Source organism: Eriocheir sinensis, unplaced genomic scaffold (genome assembly GCF_024679095.1).
Source record: "Eriocheir sinensis breed Jianghai 21 unplaced genomic scaffold, ASM2467909v1 Scaffold243, whole genome shotgun sequence".
Lineage (NCBI taxonomy): Eukaryota > Metazoa > Arthropoda > Malacostraca > Decapoda > Varunidae > Eriocheir > Eriocheir sinensis.
Window position 1 is genome coordinate 328,811 of NW_026111547.1, and position 17,939 is coordinate 346,749.

General features: G+C 43.2%; 2 protein-coding genes across 2 annotated transcripts in view; both read left to right on the top strand.

The window, feature by feature from the left end:
- Positions 1-8,027, top strand: part of LOC126991124 (venom carboxylesterase-6-like) — a 22,409-nt gene extending 14,382 nt beyond the window's left edge. Inside the window, exons 6-12 of the mRNA XM_050849876.1 lie at positions 650-835; positions 2,361-2,557; positions 3,596-3,758; positions 4,566-4,759; positions 5,299-5,573; positions 5,800-6,029; positions 6,214-8,027. Coding sequence (XP_050705833.1) covers positions 650-835; positions 2,361-2,557; positions 3,596-3,758; positions 4,566-4,759; positions 5,299-5,573; positions 5,800-6,029; positions 6,214-6,362 — 1,394 coding nt within the window. The 3' untranslated portion in view covers positions 6,363-8,027. The remainder of the gene's footprint in view (positions 1-649; positions 836-2,360; positions 2,558-3,595; positions 3,759-4,565; positions 4,760-5,298; positions 5,574-5,799; positions 6,030-6,213) is intronic.
- LOC126991128 (nucleolar protein 7-like) lies at positions 7,417-15,251 on the top strand. The gene is made up of 6 exons (XM_050849879.1): positions 7,417-7,495; positions 8,443-8,567; positions 9,475-9,762; positions 10,401-10,578; positions 12,108-12,245; positions 13,848-15,251. Exons 1-6 carry the CDS (start codon positions 7,417-7,419, stop codon positions 13,919-13,921), a joined length of 882 nt encoding a protein of 293 aa, XP_050705836.1. The 3' UTR covers positions 13,922-15,251.
- The last annotated feature ends 2,688 nt before the right edge of the window (positions 15,252-17,939 follow it).

Consider the following 17,939-nt stretch of genomic DNA (forward strand, 5'->3'; position numbering starts at 1 on the left):
TCATCCCCTCGTTATTTCTCTTTCCTATCGAGTAGCTTTTCTTCGCCTGCTGTTTGTTCCTCAGTAATTCTCTTTGTTTTGGTGTGTTGCATCCCGCCGTACCTTACACGCCCAACTATTGTGTGGGATGAATTCGGGGTTTCCTTTGTACTCGAGTCCTGTGTCTGTCTCGGTCAAAAGAATCTAATCACAAACTTTTTAACCTTTCCCCGGAGCGTGCTGGCTCTGCTCAATATGTCACGTGCATACACTTGAGCTCGCGTGGTTAGTTTCTATAAATTGAACAGTTTCGATATATTTCAAGAGGTGCTGGAAATTTGTAGATAGCAATAAATAATTTCGCAGGATCGTTTTTATTACAATTTATCGTTTGAATGCAGCCGGTTCATAAATAATTATTATGCAAAAATAACTAATATACAATTCCAGTGGTCTTTTTTCATTGTTCGCCATGTTCAAATAGTTTCAGAAAATTTCAGTTTTCAGTATTTATCGTGTGAATGATATAATTTTACAAGTGAGGACATGCCCGTATATTGGTTCATTATTTTGTTTCTTTATATATTTTGTGAATTTTGTCTGTATATAAGTCTGTATACATCGTTCCCAGATATGCCTTCCTTTCCTATCTGTTGCGTGAATGTTGCAGGCTTCCTGAGCTGGGAGGACCGAGTGTTGCCGGGGAACCTTGGGCTGCGGGACCAGTCGTTGGCGCTGCAGTGGGTGGCGGAGAACGTGGACAAGTTCGGCGGTGACCTGACGAAGGTGACGCTGCTGGGGCACTCCGCAGGGGCCGCCTCCGCCGCCTACCACCTCGTCCACCCACGCAGCCAAGGTCATTACAGACGCCTCGCTTCTACCTGTTGTGGGCCGTCTTTTTCTCTTACTGGTTCACTTCAAAGTTCTTCCGTCCAATTATTTTTGTCTCAGGTCTCCGCTTCAAGTCCTGTCTTTGAAAGTGGAGAGTTTTCGATCTTCAAAGACTTGTCAGAATATCCTTCCTGACTCCTGCCTCCCCCGTGCCTCTGTTGTCCTTTGTCTACATGGAGGATTAAACCTTCCGGACCTCGCAGACAAACAGACTAAGGCTACCAACATATTGTTCGAGGAATCAACAAATTTTAACACATATCTCCCGTTTTTTTATTTTTTTATTCTCAGTTCGACGTCGATTAGCCTACATGAGGCTTACGTAAATGTCATTTTCTCCCACACTGTAAAACCTATTCATATGTACTGTACTTCAATCTCCTTGCCACTTAATATATACTTTTAATGTTTAAAATCTCCAATCAGCAAAGCTTTTCTAAACAAATAATTTTTCCGCTTTGTGTACATCTAATTTCCTGGGCGTTCACTCAGCTTATCATTTTTTCCCACGTTGATTATAACAGCTTTGTACGAAAAAACTGGAGCGTCAACTTTTATTGTATATTTACTTGATCGCCTCACCTGTCCTTCCACCTGACAATTTCCTCTTTCCTTTAACAATATTTCACCTTCTGATGTTTTCCCTCCTGTCCTCATTTTTTTTTTACAGCAAAGGAGACAGCTCAAGGGCGTAAAAAAAAAGAAAACAATAATGAAAAAAAAAGCCCGCTACTCACTGCTCCTAAAAAGAGTAAAGGAGTGGCCGAAAGAGAGGTCAGTTTCGGGAGGAGAGGTGTCTGATACCCTCCTCCTTATCTTTTAACGTTTTCCTTTCCTGTCCTAAACCACTTTCCCTCCTGACATTTTTTTTCTCCTGCCCTCAAACAGTTTCTCACCTGACCTTTCTCTCCTGTCCTCAACCACTTTCTCTTCTTTCTCTCCTCTCCTCAACCACTTTCTCTTCTCTCTCTCCTCTCCTCAACCACTTTCTCTTCTTTCTCTCCTCTCCTCAAACACTTTCTCTTCTTTCTCTCCTCTCCTCAACCACTTTCTCTTCTTTCTCTCCTCTCCTCAACCACTTTCTCTTCTCTCTCCTCTCCTCAACCACTTTCTCTTCTTTCTCTCCTCTCCTCAACCACTTTCTCTTCTTTCTCTCCTCTCCTCAACCACTTTCTCTTCTTTCTCTCTTGTCCTCAACCACTTTCTCTTCTTTCTCTCCTCTCCTCAACCACTTTCTCTTCTTTCTCTCCTCTCCTCAACCACTTTCTCTTCTTTCTCTCCTCTCCTCAACCACTTTCTCTTCTTTCTCTCCTCTCCTCAAACACTTTCTCTTCTTTCTCTCTTGTCCTCAGTCACTTTCTCTCCTTGCTTTTCCCTCCTGTCCTCAATCACTTTCTCTCCTGACCTTTCTCTCATGCCCTTAATCACTTTCAATACTGACCTTTCTATTCTCAATCACTTTCTCTCCTGACCTTTCCCTCCCGCCGCAGGACCCTTCCAGCAGATGATCTTGATGTCGGGGACGCACCTGGCACCGTGGGCACTCAGCAGACAGCCTCGCGTCGCCGCTCGGAGACTCTCTAAGCAACTGGGATGCGGTTACGTGTCCGGATCCTCGTATCTTCTGGGCTGCATCAGGAAGAAGAACGCCGACCAGATTGTACAGGCAGTGGAGAGTCTGTTCGAGGTGGGTGTGGGGGGTGGGGAGGGTGTGTATGGGGGGAAATGAAAGGTGTGTTTGTGGGGAGAGATGGAGTACTTGTGGGGGGAAGATAAAGGGTGTGTGTGTGGGGGGGGAGGGAAGATAGAGGGTGTGTGTGAGGGAATGGGGTGTATCTTTGTGCGTGTGATCAGGGGTGTATTTATGTGTATGTGTGTGTGTGTGTGTGCGTGTGTGTATGTGTGACCGTCTGTCTGTGTATTTATGTGTTTGCCCATCTCTCTGTCCGTCGGTCTCTCTCTGATTGTCTTTTTATATATATATCTGCTTGTTTGTATATCTGTTTTATCTGTGTGTCTGTGTACTTGTGTTTTTGTCTGTCTGTTTATTAATGCGTCTGTGTGTGTGTGTGTGTGTGTGTGTGTGTGTGTGTGTGTGTGTGTGTGTGTGTGTGTGTGTGAGTGTGTGTTTCTGACAGTTTGCGTGTGCCTGTGTGTCTTTCTATGTATCTATCTGTTTGTGTGTCTGTGTCCGTCTACCTGTCTGCACGAGCTTGTGTCTGTGCGCCTGTGTCACTATCGATCAATCTTGCTTCATAATCACTATCGATCAATCTTGCTCCATTAATGACTATCGATCAATCTTGCTTCATAATCACTATCGATCAATCTTGCTCCATTAATCACTATCGATGAATCTTGCTCCATTAATGACTATCGATCAATCTTGCTCCATTAATCACTATCGATCAATCTTGCTCCATTAATCACTATCGATCAATCTTGCTCCATTAATCACTATCGATCAATCTTGCTCCATTAATCACTATCGATCAATCTTGCTCCATTAATCACTATCGATCAATCTTGCTCCATTAATCACTATCGATCAATCTTGCTCCATTAATCACTATCGATCAATCTTGCTCCACTAATCACTATCGATCAATCTTGCTCCATTAATCACTATCGATCAATCTTGCTCCATTAAACTTCCCGCCATCCCACATTGTCATCTTTCCAACACTTCGCCGCCCCACTCTAGTCACTTTCGCAACTTCGGCAGGATGGCAACCCCCACCTCCTCTTCGCGCCCGTCGTAGACACCTTCCTGCCCCCCGAGGAGCGGATGGTGCCTCTACAGCCTCTGAGTGCCATCCGCGAAAGTGCCAACAGGAGAATCCCTCTTCTGTTGGGCCTCTCAGAAGACGACGGCTCCGTTATGCTGTGTGAGTAGGTGACGCTGGAGGGGATACTGTTATCGTTTTTTTTATTGGCAGGTTTATTGAGTACCTTTCGAAAACCTTTTAAGTTATTCAGCCGGCCCTTTTGTGTGGTATAGCATTGTTTAATATGTTTCTTTTAGGTTCCAAATGTACGATACACCATTGCCAGATTATCGTACTCAGTCTACTCAGAGCCTCGTGTTTACTTGTTTCTGACCCATAGCTATTGCCGAAAAACACCAATAATTAACCATTTTAACGGTAACTATATATAAAGGCAGTTTTGGGGGTCGAGGAGGCAGTTTTGAGGTCTTAAATCGGCAAACATAGGAGGGTGAGTACGACAATTTAGCAACGTTGGTACGATACCTCTCTACCTTTTTAGACTTTTTAGTAGCTTTCAAGAATATTGCCTTTAGTATGCTCCATTGGCCTCAAAGGTAGCATAGTAACATTTTTTAGTCTCTTACCTTTTGATGCTCGTGTGCTTGTGAGTTTCTAGCTATTGGTGAGTGAAACATTGCTTCAAAGTATGCTCATTGGCCTCAACGGGAACATAGTAACATTTTTTAGTCTCTTACCTTTTGATGCCCGCGTTTTTTTTTTTTTTTACAACAAAGGAGACAGCTCAAGGGCACAAAAAAGTATACAACAATAAAAAAAAAAGCCCGCCACTCGCTACTCACAAAAAGAATCCAAAGAGGTGGCCGAAAGAGAGGTCAATTTCGGGAGGAGAGGTGGCTTGTGAGTTTCTAGCTATTGGTGAGGGAAACATTACTTCAAACTTCGCCATTCGCCCCGCCATCACAGACCTCAAGAGGGAGATCAACAACATGGGGTACGACGACCTCCGCCGCTACGCCCATGAGATCCTGGTGCCGCTGGTGACGACGCTGGCCGGCTTTGGCACGAACGCGGAGGTGGTGAAGCGGATGGTGGAGTACGCCTACCCGGACAAGGCGCTGCCCGGCGATACCTTCAACCTGGTCCTCGAGATCGTCAAGGTGGGAGGGAGGGACCGCGAGGACGTGTTCAATTTTTTCGTCAAGTATTTTGGAATTTTTTTTTCTTCAGATTTTCAGATTTTAACATCAACATGGGAGTTTTATATTTCGCTGCATATTGAGCTTTACAGTCTAGTTTTATTGCTCTTGAACTTTCTATTGTTGAAAAATGAAACTGCTATATGACATTTTAAAACCCGGTAGCAGCGACGGGCCAAATTTGTGCCATGATATAAACCCCCCCAAAATAGATGATACATAATATGATCACAAATGCTTTGATATATATTATGAAATGGTTTGTGTGAGGGGTGATTTTTACTCATTTTTCTCGCTTAGAGGGACCATTAAAAAAAAAACATGATCCCCGTTAAATATGACGTAATCACTTTCGCAACAAAGTATTGGAAGGAGTTCTGTTTGGGTTGCTTCTGTGAACTGCTTACTGTTGTGAAGTACATACAAACACGAGAAGCAGGAGTCATCACCCAGAGTTACAGGCCCTGAGAAGGTAAGAATTTTTGGAACCTTCCTCGCAGCTCTTCACGGCCGGGATGTTCAATGCGCCGGTGGTGAGGACGGCCGAGGAGGCGTCACGTAGGGGCCTCAACACCCACCTCTTCGTCAACACCTTCGTCAGCAGAGACATCTACCGCTCCAACACTAACATCTCGGGGGCCCTGCACGGCGCCGAGCTGGCCTACCTCTTCTCCCCCGCAGCCTACAGGAAGCTCTTTAACCTGCCGCTCACCTACAACGAGGAACAGTTGAGCCGCAGACTGAAGCAGATGGTGTACAACTTCGCCATCAGCGGGTGAGTGGTCGCGTTATTCTGCCATGGCTGGGTGGGACGTGCGATGTTTCCATGAGCTTTTCAGAGTATATTGTTTTCATAGGGACTGAACCAATTGATTTTAGTAATAATCAATTATATAACACTTTGTAGTCATTAGAAATATAAATTAATGTTGTTGTTTTTCCCTGTCTGAAAAAATGTTGCAAGCCTTTGTGTAACAGCCATGAGTGTTGTGTCCCCGCAGGCTGCCCTACATGGCCCAGTACTCGCCGCGCTGGGGACGCTTTACGCCGGAGTCCCCCACGTACGCCTCCCTCGAGTCTGGTCAGGTGCACTCGGCCTACCAGATGCACCAGATGACCCTCTGGAACCGACTGTTGCCCGAGTTGAATGTATTAGACCAAAGCAGTTCGGGCGGCACCACGCTCTCCACCGCCAACCCGAGCACCGGCGACCCCACGACGGAGCAGCAGAGTCAGTTTGTTTCCTTGGTTATGAAGTGTGCATAATATAAGCTCATGATAAATATTCAGATGAGTTCAAAATAAGTGTAGAGATAGGTGTTTCATAATATAATATCACAAGAGCCTTGCCAAGCTCATATAGTGTCAGGGAGGACATTAACGCCGAGCCCCGCGTGGCCGCCGTGTCGTTGCAGTCATACGTCCCGGGGATGGCGCCTCCTACCAGTCGGCGGTGTGGGTGCTGGTGGGCGTGGTGCTCGTCCTCCTCGGCGTCATAGTTGCCTACATCGTCTGCTCTCGGCGGCGCAAAAGGCTCAACTCCGGCACACTGCAGAGTCAATGACATAGGGAGACGGGGAGCGGCGAGCGGGCTGTCTACCGACGGACCCCCGGCACCGTCAGCAGCCGAGGGGGCAGCGGGCGGTCACGCCCCACCACCATCTCCGGCGAGATGGAGTCGCCGGAGGAGATGGTGGAGCGGCTTCCGTCCCACAGGTTTACTCACTTCGGTTCGATGAGGTTCGAGAGGAGAGAACCCGATGGTTTTGATGCGACTGACGACCTGCCGTCCAGCATTCCGACCTTCGTGTCGCGGACCAACCCACTACTGCAGCTGTCGTCTTTGGCGGGGGAGAGGGCGTCCGCTGACCTGCGGGACGGGCCTGACTTCAGCTCTGGGCGGCGGGTCAAGCTGTCCAACTTCCCCAAGGACCATTACTGGTTCAGGTCACAGAAAGACCGTGAGGACTCAGTGATGGAGACGCGAGCGGAAACCATCTATGATGACCGCGATCAGGAGTCTGATGGCGATGATGCCGAGCGAGAGCGACGCACCAGCGAGATCAGAGTAGTCTTCGCCCGGACCGACGAAGCGTCTTACTCCTGAGACCCGCCGACGTTCTCCAAGCTAACTCAAAGCTTCGGGAGGCAGGTACCGCTGCTTCCTACAGGCTTTGATCCAAGCAGTCAGTGCCACATCGAACCTCAAGTAAACTTTCCATGACAGCCACGATGAATCTCCCTTGAAGAGCGGCCGGAGATACCGAGGCTGCTTCAGGGAGCTCATTTGCTGCTTCTCGTCAATATGAACATGATGGTGTTGAAGTGAAGGAGTAATTTTTTTAATTAGTGACTTTTTTTGTAAAAAAATAAAGCTAAGATATTTTAGGTAGGGGATCTATTTTTGTATGTGTGTGGAGGATGACGGTCATGACAAACTTTCAAGAGCTGCCTTGTATAGATAGACCTCCTGACTTCTTCAAGACTTTATATTTTCGTGTTTTTGTTTTGTTTGTGTGTGTCGTGACTTATAATGTGGCGCAGCATCATGTATAATATTGCAATATAATTTCTATAGCGGTGCTGTAGAAGGTGAGGTTTCTTCACGTGCTAAACGAATGAACGCAGCCACAGTGATCAGAGCCGCCCAGCACCTGGGAGGGAGACCCGCTGGCAGGTGTGCTCCCAGTGTGGCTGGCAAGGACTGATATCTCAACATGTCGCAAATCATAGTGAGTGTGTGGCGGTCTCTTCTGAAGACGGAATAAAAATAAGATTAATCCACTGCCATATTTTCCTCCGTGAGATTTAAGTCGTTGGAGTCAGGTTTAAACATTAGAATAGTCTGAAGCTCATTGCAAAGCCCCTGATGAGATGATACTTACTTCAGAAACTGAGACGTGAGATTCTGCCCAGACTGTAAAGGTTTGCATGTAGTTCTGTGTTGCTGTAAAGTGTGAGTTTAATTAAGTGTAGCTAAGCTCTAAGTGCAGCTAAATAAACTTATTTAAGAACTTGTAAGACATTCCTAACGCTTCTCAATACAAATAAATAAAAATAAATGTGACTATATGCTGAAATGAAAGAAATAAGTAAATATAATGAACAAAGTTAGATTAACAGGGCCATACCCAGGGGGGGAGGTCGACCCCTGGAAAACTGGAAAATTTTGGTTTCCTTTTTGTTTATATATCTATTTGTCTATATATAGCTCAATAAACAGCAGGAAAATGCATCCAGAAATGTCATTTTTTTATAAACCCTGAATTCCTTAGCTTGGAGGAAGAAAGCTTACCACTCACCCCATTTCAAGTGGCCACAAAAGTCCACATTTAGTAGGAAAAGACACCCTCCCTCCTTTCACAGCTCTGGGTATGGCCCTGACTAAGGTGTGAATTATTATTTGATTTGAATAAAGCGGCTTTGGAGGGTGCACGGCGAGGCGCTACTCGGCTCACAACACGGCGGCAAACACGTCACCAGATTCTTTTACTCGGCACTTTTTTACCAGTTTATGACCCAAAGCTGTCACTCCCACACATAAAACGATATCCAGCTGTACTTATTAATAAACCCGTTAATTATTGGTGTCTAAAAACATAAATGTACGCTCCTAAAGCTGATCTGATTATCATATTTTGGAGTTGCTTATCGCACATCTGGCACCTGCAAGTTGGACACTCACTCGGCTCACAACACGGCGGCACACGGCACCACCCAGGCTGAGGCTCCCACGTGGCCGCTGCTCACACCACACAGCATGACTCTGGTGAGTAAATTACCAGCTCAGCTCGCATGGTAGCTCCCCATGGTGGGCTGTGAAGGGCGAGGCGGCAGCACGGGGCGATGGTGCCCGGGCCAGGACAGTGACAGGGGTGGGGCGGCACCTCCGCTACGCTGTGTTTCGGTGGTTGACAATTCTTTGTATTGTTTCGGAAGTAGGGTGACCACCCGTCCCTTAAAATACGGAATCGTTCTGTATTGGAGAATGAATTGATGCGTTCCTTTTCGAACCAATACGGAACGCCATTTGTTCCATATTTGGCTATTTGAATGATCAAGCAGATAAAACTCAGTATTTTAAAATTGAAATTTAAAAAATCAGTTACAAAAACAGTCCATAAAATTATGTATTTGTCATGGGTTGTCCTAAAATACGTGTAAGGTAAGCGTCGTAACGTTTCTCCCCCTTAATTCCTCTTTCTCCACCAGCAGCGGGCAGCTGCTATCAGTCAGGCAGGGATATAGGTGGAATAGTGACATATTGGGTTGCCACCCGTTCCCTGAAATGCGGAATCGTTCCTTAAAGCGTGAGATGTTGCGTTCTGTCATGAACCAACACGGAACGCCATTTGTTTCGTATTTGGCTGTTTAATTGAATGGGAAAAGATAAAATTCAATATTTTAAAACTGTAGTGTTGGCATTTTTCGGTCAATCTCAAAACCAGTCCGTAAAATTATGTGTTTGTCAAGGGTCGTCCTGAAATACATGTACAGTATAGGGATGTACCGATGTATCGGTATCAGTGGTATCGGCACATTTGAAGGGTTCAATTATTACATGCCTAATGTATCCAAAAGATAATTGTATCCTAACTTTGAGCAATATTCTCTGCTTTTTAGCAGTTATTTGATTTTAATTTGACATCTGCTGAATTATTGTTTTGTTTATTTAGAAAACAAGTGGCAACCGTCACATCACATTTGATGAGGATGAAGACTTTGAGAACCTTCCTGCCATGGAGCCTCTCAGCAAGGCCACCAGTGATGAAGAAGGTGAGGAAGAGGGTGATGAGGAGTCCGATTCCGATGCAGCACCTGAAGAAGCGACCATCACTGCAGGGAAGGAAGAAGCTCGGAAGGAGAAGGACACCCTAAGGAGTGAGGCAGACAGGCGCAGGCAGCTGATGAAGGAGAAGCGAAAGCAGCAACATGAAAAGAACCAGCTGCAGCAGGAGGAGAAAGTATGTTGAATTTTTCTATTGCCTTTTTTTGCTAGTCTTCAATGAGGCCAAACTTGTTTTAACCCCTTCACTCTGGCAACGCTGACGTCGGTGTCTGACGGCGTCACCATATGGAAAGGGTTACTCCTCTTCTAAACCTCAATCCTCTTCCATTTCCTCTTAATCCTCTTCTAAACCTTTTAAGATGAAATGGAAGAGGATTGAGAGGTTTAGAAGAGGATTAATCCTATTCCATTTCCTCTTGACCCTTTCTATACTGTGACGCTGACGTCTGTGTTACAGATGGTAAGGGTTAATGAAATGATTTGGAGACATTTTTGTGGATCATCATAATGTGTAGGATGTCCAGCAACCAATTGATAAAACCTTTTGATGCTATACAAGTTTGCTATGGTATTGCATATACAGTATCCTGCTTTGTTATACTTAAGAGGCAACAAATATTGGATTTGTAAATTATTTATATTTTTTGCATGTCCATAGTAGTATTCCTTTATCGGCAAATATATTGTGCTGCAATTTTGGAAATGTCACGTCGCAATGACTGCAAATAAAATAATTGGATGTTTCCATTGAACTTTACAGGGGCACTGACTGTCCTCCCTTGGCCACAAAGTATAATTTCATTGATTTTTCAGCGCAAGCGTTTGGAAGAGCGACGCCTCCCTCAAAGTCTTTTGGAAGCTGCAGCTGCTGAGCAGAAGGCGAGGCTGGCACAGCGGGAACAAGGTGTTCCCTCCAAGAAGAAACAAGGGAAGAAAAAATCTATTAGTGATTCTGATGGAGACGATGACGGCTTTGCTGAGGATATGGATGGTGAGCTTCATTGTCATAAAATCTTACTTTTTCTGCCCAACTGAGTATAAAAGCATGGACAGAGCACAATATTTTATCTCTGTGTAACAAACTAAACTCCAAAGCAGGTTTGTTTTATCACAAAGACCTTTACCGCAAAAACATATGTACTGGTAGTATGAAACAATATTTTGTGTGTAACAAATCATTGTAGGTTCTTGTACAAATATTTCACTAAAAAATATGTACAGTTTATGTCAGCCATTTGGACCTTAACAATACTGTATTTCTGTAGATGCAATACAGTGTTATATATGTTGTACAGTATTGTATTATGTGTGTCAGGGGCTTTGTCAAGGTCATGTTGGTGAAGCTGGAGATCAGTGCCTGAGACCTACAAATAAGGCTAGAAAGTGTGGCTGCTGTGAGAAGAGTTCTGGCATCATACGAGATGGTGATGATCTGCATTCATTTTTCTGGTGTAGTCGTCACCCAGTTTCCCTAGCTGTTCATCTGCTCTATTGTGCTTGTCGATCAATGGGTACCTGAGGAAAGTAAACTGGCAAACTGAAGGTCACAGTTGCTGTGCTCTGGGGCAGTGGGATCTTACCCACCACAGGCTCAAGAACTAATGATGCAGAGATGATCACTGAAGCCACATGCAGCTGAGTGTATGCCATCAACTTTAATTATTATAGTGACATGAAAGTGCATTACTTTCTAAATTCACAGAGGACCTTACATGGATGTTATGGGGATATTGTAGAGGCAATAGAACAGCTGTGTGAGGGATGTCTTCATGACATTACCAGATGTCATAAGACTTGTCAATGAATAACACATGTTTACTTGAAGTATGCCAGCCAATCACTGCAGCTGCTGCTCAGCTGAGGGGTGTACAGCAGAGTAAACACTCCTCTCCGCTGCGATCATTACACTTTAATGGATGAACTTGCAGTATTAGACTCATATAATTCCGTTTTATTTTTGGGAAACTAATTATTTAGCATTTCATGTTAATCTGAGAGATGCTGTAAGTCTTACAACACCTTTTGTGATCAAGATGACCGCAGAGAAAAGCTATGGAAGATACACCCAGACACTTCCTTGTGGTAAAATATCCGTTATCCAAGAGAATCCAGTTGTTATTGTAGAAATTTTGTATCTATTTGAAACTGCTAATATTTTCAAAGAAATTATTTTAGTTGCTATTGGTGAGAACCTACTGTATACTGTTAGTCTCCATCATGGTGAAAACTCTGTACTTGACAGCAGCCCAAATCTTTTTGGCTTTCAAGATGAGCATGGCTCTATTTTTTACTTTCTTGTCGCTGGATTCTGTGGTTGTCTAGAGCCGTGCGTGCTACAGGCTGGTGTTGCTTGATGATTGTGCAGAATGGGAATTATTGGTGTTTGTATTTATGTGTGTTTGTTGATGATGGCATGTCCCATGTAATTTTTTATGCTATAACTGCATAAGAATATGGACTGCTGAGTAAGATGAGAACTATAATGCTAATAATGTCTATTAAACATATCTTCTACAACAGAGGCCCCGATCACCACAGACATGGGTGTTAAGGTCCGAGCCTTGAATGTAGAGACTAAGAAGACTAATGAGCTCAGCAGGAGAGCGGTGGAGTTTCGGCAGAAAGCTTTGTACGGCAGCAACAAAAGGAGGATGCCCAGTAAGTGGCTCAAAGTGTACACGTTATATGTTACCAGTGGAGAAATTATGGACACACCAATAAGAGTCATCGTTTGTTGAGGATAAAGAGAAACCTAAGAGGCGCACAATAAGCAGAGAGAAAAGTTCCGGGTTTATCTCGGAGATGTAGGAAGTGAGCATTGTGGGTTAGAGTAGAGATAAAAGCTAGAAGTATTCCAATGATAGTTAAAAATAAGAAATGGAATAGGCAGGTCGTGTCATGTGTAGAACTGATAATAGATGGACAACTGATAATAGATGGACAACTGATAGATGGACAACCCAGTGAATTTAGGTCAGAGGAGACAGAGAACCAGGTGGAGAAATGAAAGTAGAATATTAGCCAGAGCAGGATGAAGTACTCTAGCATCAGATGGAGGTTGAGAACATTGGAAAGGCCTTTGTTTGCAGTGGACTAGTAATGACTTGACTATTATTTATTGCTATTTTTATTATTATAGAAGCTGAGGCTCAGTAGGACTAGACAGACATGCATAAGAAATATCAGAGTAGTGGAAGGTATGGATGATATCTTATTTTTCGACTCATAAGGTGAGCAACATGAAATGACCCCCAAAGGTTTTATTGAGAATTTGGGCCTGGAAGAGAGAGCCCGGGTTCGATTCAGGCGGAGTTGAAAAATTTTGCGGCTTTTTCGATACCCTATGCCCCTGTCTACCCAGCAGTGAATGGGTATCAGGTATTAATCAGGGGTTGTGTCCCATCTCCTTGGATCTGTTCACTTCTCCTTTAATTCCTTCCCCTTCTGTCTCTCTCTGGCATATGACCACAGATATTGCACTGACTAAACAAAACTTTCCAACTCTTTGACCTGGAAGTATGTTAAGTAAAGCAACTCCCTAAACATGGAGCCATTGTGAGCTTGCTGTCCCAATATCTCCAGTCTCTCATCACTTTCTACCAACCAGTGAATTGATATTAACACCTTGCCAATCAACTCAAACTTTGGTAATGGTTTGTTTTCAATCAGCTTCTTTTGTGGGTTTCACTGGCTGTAATTGTGTTGTATCTATCTCTTCCCTTTGTCCTCATGATCCTATTTACCGCATAAATTAGCTCGGCTCCAGAACATAACAGTCTCTTGGTCAGCTGGTACAGGTAAACAATGGATGTGCAGCATGGGTGGTAGTCGTCCAGGGTCAACTATCTTTATTTTCAATCCTGTCTGCCCTCATGACTGTATCCATGGAAATATATTTTTTATTTCCATAATATAGAAAATTTGTTATTGAAATATTTAAGGAAAGCAAAGGCGTTTGCTGAGCGTTTGGTAGCATTCTCCATCACCCCTCTGGGACCCCATAGCCACAGCATTTGGAGGTTAAAGATTTCATATTTGGTATATAAGATGACTCCTAAACTTGAGCTTACATTTTTGATGGTCAAGGGTTGTCTTTTGTGTCAATAAATATGTTAAATGATGTTTCCATATTTTTCCTGCAGTGAAAAAGGCAAACATGGTTATTCTGCTTATGAGCAGCTGTATTGTTTGACCCTTCTTACATATCAGAGATTTAAGTTTATAGAGGTAATAACCTTCTGTGATTCCTTTCCTCCTCAGGTGAACAGCTGCGGGAGATGATGACAAAACAGATGAAGAGTGGGAAGTCTGTGCGAGCTGGAGTGAAGAGGTGATGACCCTCTCAGCGTGGATGGATTATCCTTAAGGTGTGTTGGGTCAGAGGTCATATTCATGCACATTGCTATTGATACTGTTGTAGTATTTGTTGGTTCTTCATTTGCAAATGAAATGAATGATAAGTGAATGTTGCAGAAGTAAGAATATAAGGATTTCCTTTGTAGTTACTGTTAACTTGTTAAGACTATGAAACACTCAGAACTCAGAAAGTCCCATGTATTTACAGTTTGTTAAATACTGATATTTTCATCCTTATGTATCCATGGATTAAGTGGGCTGGAACTTTTCATAATACAAGTGGTACATATGTTTCTTAGACGGCTTATTTTCCGTTCATAGAACCTGCCTCACTCAAAATATTGAATGGCAAGACAAAATTTGCTCACAGCAGTAAAGTGAACAGTCATTCAGAAAAAAAACAGAGGATTATGATAACTCCTCAGTGGCTTGAATTTGGTTATTGTTAAATTTTCTTTTGGAGTGTGTTTTTTCAAAGCTGCTGGAACACTGTTTATTGTTTATAGATGATGATGTAAGTGTCTTAGTGTCTGTAAGCAGCATATTACAGGAGAAATTTGTTAAACTCAAGGTCTAATTACACATATACAGCCTTGGTGGAAGGTGTAAAGTTGCCAGAAAGATGAAAACGAATGGCACGTCCTTGTGGATCAAAGGAATGTTCACTTCACCCAGGAAGTAGAACAGGCTGACCTTTAATGCTTGCCACAGTTGAAGCCTAAGTTGATCATATGCATATCTTAATATTTCACATAAAATGTCATCTAGGTAGCCTCTGTGGAATGTTTTTCATGATTGCAGAATGTGAATAAGTCCACTTGACTTTGTGTGTAAAACCTAGTTGAAAACAGCCTGACAAGGTTGACTAGTTTATCAACATGTAGTGACTGTATCAACACTCCTAACTGTGTGTATCTGTTAGTAAATAGTATCTGCATGAATTGTAATAAGCAACTTGGGTTTGTTATAATCATCAAGGCTGTTTACCACCTAGGGGTCTGGTTTTGAGTCTTCTGCTCTTAATCATTGCTGTAAAAGGATTTAGGTAAGGAATTGTTGATACACTGATGGAAACTGCTGCCTTAGCTAGTACTACTGCTTCTGCTAAGTCATCTAAAAGAGAAAAGAAAATATATTGATAACACAAGTTGTTTTGTGAGTGTTTACTTTGTTTTACTTATAAGGCAAAGGTGAATGGGCAAACAAACACCAGCAAGTGATTAATAAGCAAGTAAGATGAGTTTTGTTTATTGCAGGCAACACCCTGTAATAAGAGTTATGTATAAAACAATAGAAACCTAATTTTTATATTGTTATACGTTTAGGTAATAAAGAATAATTATTGAAACAAATGTATAAACCTTGCTTAGTAAAGTAAGTTGTGGGACATCATTCAGCACCTATCAAATGAGTAAAAGAACATGATCTGATTGAATGGTTAGATCCCCCCTTATATGTAATATCAAGGTACAAAACAAGAAGGCTCCAGTTTGTTTAGTTTACAAGAGTTTCCCACAAAACTGCAATTCCACCAGACTCCATGACAAGGCACTCTTAATGCCATGACTGTCGGAGCTGAGGGGGTGTTTTGGGATGAGTGCTGGAGGCCTGTGTGGTGGGTGTGCTCCTAGTAGCCTTAGCCCCATACCTCATCAGCATATTTATTTATTTTCTTGTCTATCTTCCCATGCCCTTCCCCAGTTTTGTTAATATCTCTTACTATTACTAACAACATTCTCTCTCTCCTTATCACTTAGCCCAACAGTTTATAATTTAGGATTTTGTACTACATAGTCTTTGCTGCCAGAAGGGTGGAGGCATACAATTGCAAGTTCAGAACAGTTTGCATGAAAACATCAAGGAAATGTGGCAAGGGAAACAGCGTTATGGCAGACTTCAAGGAAAGGAAGGTGTCAGTTAGAGGAGAGGAGATGGAAAGATATATTAACCCAGTAGCAGTGACGGGCCAAATTTGTGGCTTTACCATGTAGCAGCGACGGGCACAAATGCTATGATATAATGAAATGGTTTGTGTGAGGGGTGATTTTTTCTCGTTTTTCTCGCTTAGAGGGACCATTAAGAAACATGATCCCTGCTGCTACCGGGTTAATGGTCTTCGGCTCTATATAAAAAATGTTTGAGCTTTATATACTCTCTCAACACAAGTAATATGGTGTTGTTGATATCTGTGCAGGTGTAGACAGATTTGAATGTTGAAGTCTTTATGCTCCCTGTCTCACTGTATGGCCGTTAGACATGGACAGTGAATAGTGACTTAGAGAGGTGTGTTAATGCCTTTGGTGCCAAGTGCCCTCACAAGATCATGGGGTATCGCTGGGATGACTTTATACTGAACCAGCGACTATACTTCATGATACTAAATCGAGGCCTGTTTAGTTTGTGAATGATAAACTCCAGCTATACGAGCACATGGCACGCCTTACTTACGTTGATCCTGCTCACAGGGTTGTTCTGTATGAGACAACCATGAGTGGAAGAGACCAAGGGGATGCCCACATAACTCATGACTTGGGTAAGTTGGTTAACCCGATAGCAACGGGGATCATGTTTCTTAATGGTCCCTCCAAGCGAGAAAAACGAGAAAAAATCATCACTCACACAAACCATTTCATAATATATATCAAAGCATTTGTGATCAGTTTATGTATCATCTATTTTGGGGGGGTTAAATCATGGCACAAATTTGATCCGTCGCTGCTACACGGTAAAGTCACAAATTTGGCCCGTTGCTGCTACACGGTAAAGCCACAAATTTGACCCGTCGCTGCTACATGGTAAAGCCACAAATTTGACCCGTCGCTGCTACACGGTAAAGCCACAAATTTGACCCGTCGCTGCTACACGGTAAAGCCACAAATTTGGCCCGTTGCTGCTACACGGTAAAGCCACAAATTTGACCCGTCGCTGCTACACGGTAAAGCCACAAATTTGACCCGTCGCTGCTACATGGTAAAGCCACAAATTTGGCCCGTTGCTGCTACCGGGTTAATTCTGCTAGGAATGGATTAGAATGGGAAGAGTAGCTTTGTGGGGGAACACTGAGACTGTCAGGTGGAGGCGGTGGGTAAGTGAAGCGTTGTGCCCATTGGCGTATGCTCCCCATTAGTTAGTTGAGTGGGTCCCTCTCACACATGGGGTGCTTACTCCATGCTGGGACAGACTGGGTTTTTGTGCTGAATAGTTAGTAAATAGGAGGGGAAATGATGGAAATGAAACAACCTCAAACCACTTGCAAGCTGATTAAGTAAAAGATGAAGGAAGTTACCAGTTAAGATTTCGAGTTGAGGAGAGACCAGTGATGTTTAACGTAGGAGTGGGGACAGATGAGTCTTGTTGAAGAATATCTGAGTTATTGAGTAATAGAAAGGTCAACTTGAAAACTGCCCATCCCTTTTAGAATGACAACTTTTTGGATCTAGCAAGGAACATTGAAATATGCTGAATAGTAGGAGTAAGAGTGAATAGGTTTGTCAGGTTGGGAAAGATCTTTAATGACTAATAGAAATCGAGCACCACTTTACTGGTTATGACAGTAATCATTTACTACTGCAGAAATAGATTGGCCAGAAAGGACCTTATGAAAATATACAGAAAGAGGGATATGATCTGTAGAAAAATAATTTACAGGAAAGATTTGTGTCTGACAAATTTTTTGAGATGTCAAAGGTAACAGAAGTGGATTCATAAAATTAACCTTTCAGTTAGCTGTGCCTGCCACAACAGTGTACTTATTGCACATCACATACTGACAGTCAGAAAGATCTGAAGTTGATTGATGCTTATGAAAATCCTTGTTAAGGATGCTTTAAAAATCTTTAGAAAGGCATGGAAGGAAAGCTTTAGGATGGTAGTTTGAAAGGTTAGAGCAGTCACCCTTCCCAGGCAAAGGTTGTATGTATATGTACTTCCAGCAGGGAGCAGAGACAGATGTTGATACACAGGTGGGAGAGTGTGAGCAGGCAGGGAGTCAGCACA

Bases quoted from the DNA above. Each gene is read 5' to 3' on its own strand.
- LOC126991128 (XM_050849879.1), top strand. From the start codon at position 7,417: ATGAACGCAGCCACAGTGATCAGAGCCGCCCAGCACCTGGGAGGGAGA. The intron at 7,496-8,442 runs GCAAGGACTGAT...CATATTTTGGAG, and splicing joins GTGTGCTCCCAGTGTGGCTG to TTGCTTATCGCACATCTGGC. The intron at 9,763-10,400 runs GTATGTTGAATT...TTGATTTTTCAG, and splicing joins AGCTGCAGCAGGAGGAGAAA to CGCAAGCGTTTGGAAGAGCG.